General features: G+C 69.1%; 1 protein-coding gene across 1 annotated transcript; it reads right to left on the minus strand.

Annotated features, from left to right (window-relative positions):
• Positions 1-72: 72 nt before the first annotated feature.
• SP6 (Sp6 transcription factor) lies at positions 73-504 on the minus strand (the record flags this gene model as incomplete). The annotated part of the gene is made up of 1 exon (XM_009287778.1): positions 73-504. A coding segment is annotated over one exon (432 nt), but the record flags the coding sequence as incomplete, so codon positions are not given.
• Position 505: the final 1 nt, after the last annotated feature.

Consider the following 505-nt stretch of genomic DNA (forward strand, 5'->3'; position numbering starts at 1 on the left):
GAAGGGTCCCCCTGGCCCCTGCCCGGGGTCCTCCCCACCTCCATCCGTTTTCCCCCCCCGGGGCTCAGCGGCTCAGTTTGTGGGGGCGGCGTTACCCCCCTCGGACTCCCTCTTGCCTCCCTTGCCGGCCGACGGGTCCCCGGCGCCCTTGACCTCGGGTTCGCCCCCGTCCTTGCCCGCATCGTGTGTCTTCATGTGCTTGCCCAGATGGTCGCTGCGCATGAAGACGCGGCCGCAGACGGGGCAGGCGAATTTCTTCGCGCCGGTGTGGGTCTGGAGGTGCCGCTGCAGCTCGTCGGAGCGGGTGAAGCGTTTGCCGCAGAAGAGCCAGTTGCAGACGAAGGGTCGGTCGCCGCTGTGCCAGCGCAGGTGGGCTTTCAGGTGGGAGGTCTTGGCGTACGCCTTCCCGCAGCCGGGGATGTGGCAGTTGTGTAGGTGCTTGCGTTTCACCCCCTCGGGGCAGGGACCCCCCCTTTCCGCCTCCTGGCAGTTGGGGCAGCGGCAG

The sequence above is a fragment of the Aptenodytes forsteri genome, unplaced genomic scaffold, assembly GCF_000699145.1.
Source record: "Aptenodytes forsteri isolate BGI_AS27 unplaced genomic scaffold, ASM69914v1 Scaffold25, whole genome shotgun sequence".
In the NCBI taxonomy this organism is placed as follows: Eukaryota; Metazoa; Chordata; class Aves; order Sphenisciformes; family Spheniscidae; genus Aptenodytes; species Aptenodytes forsteri.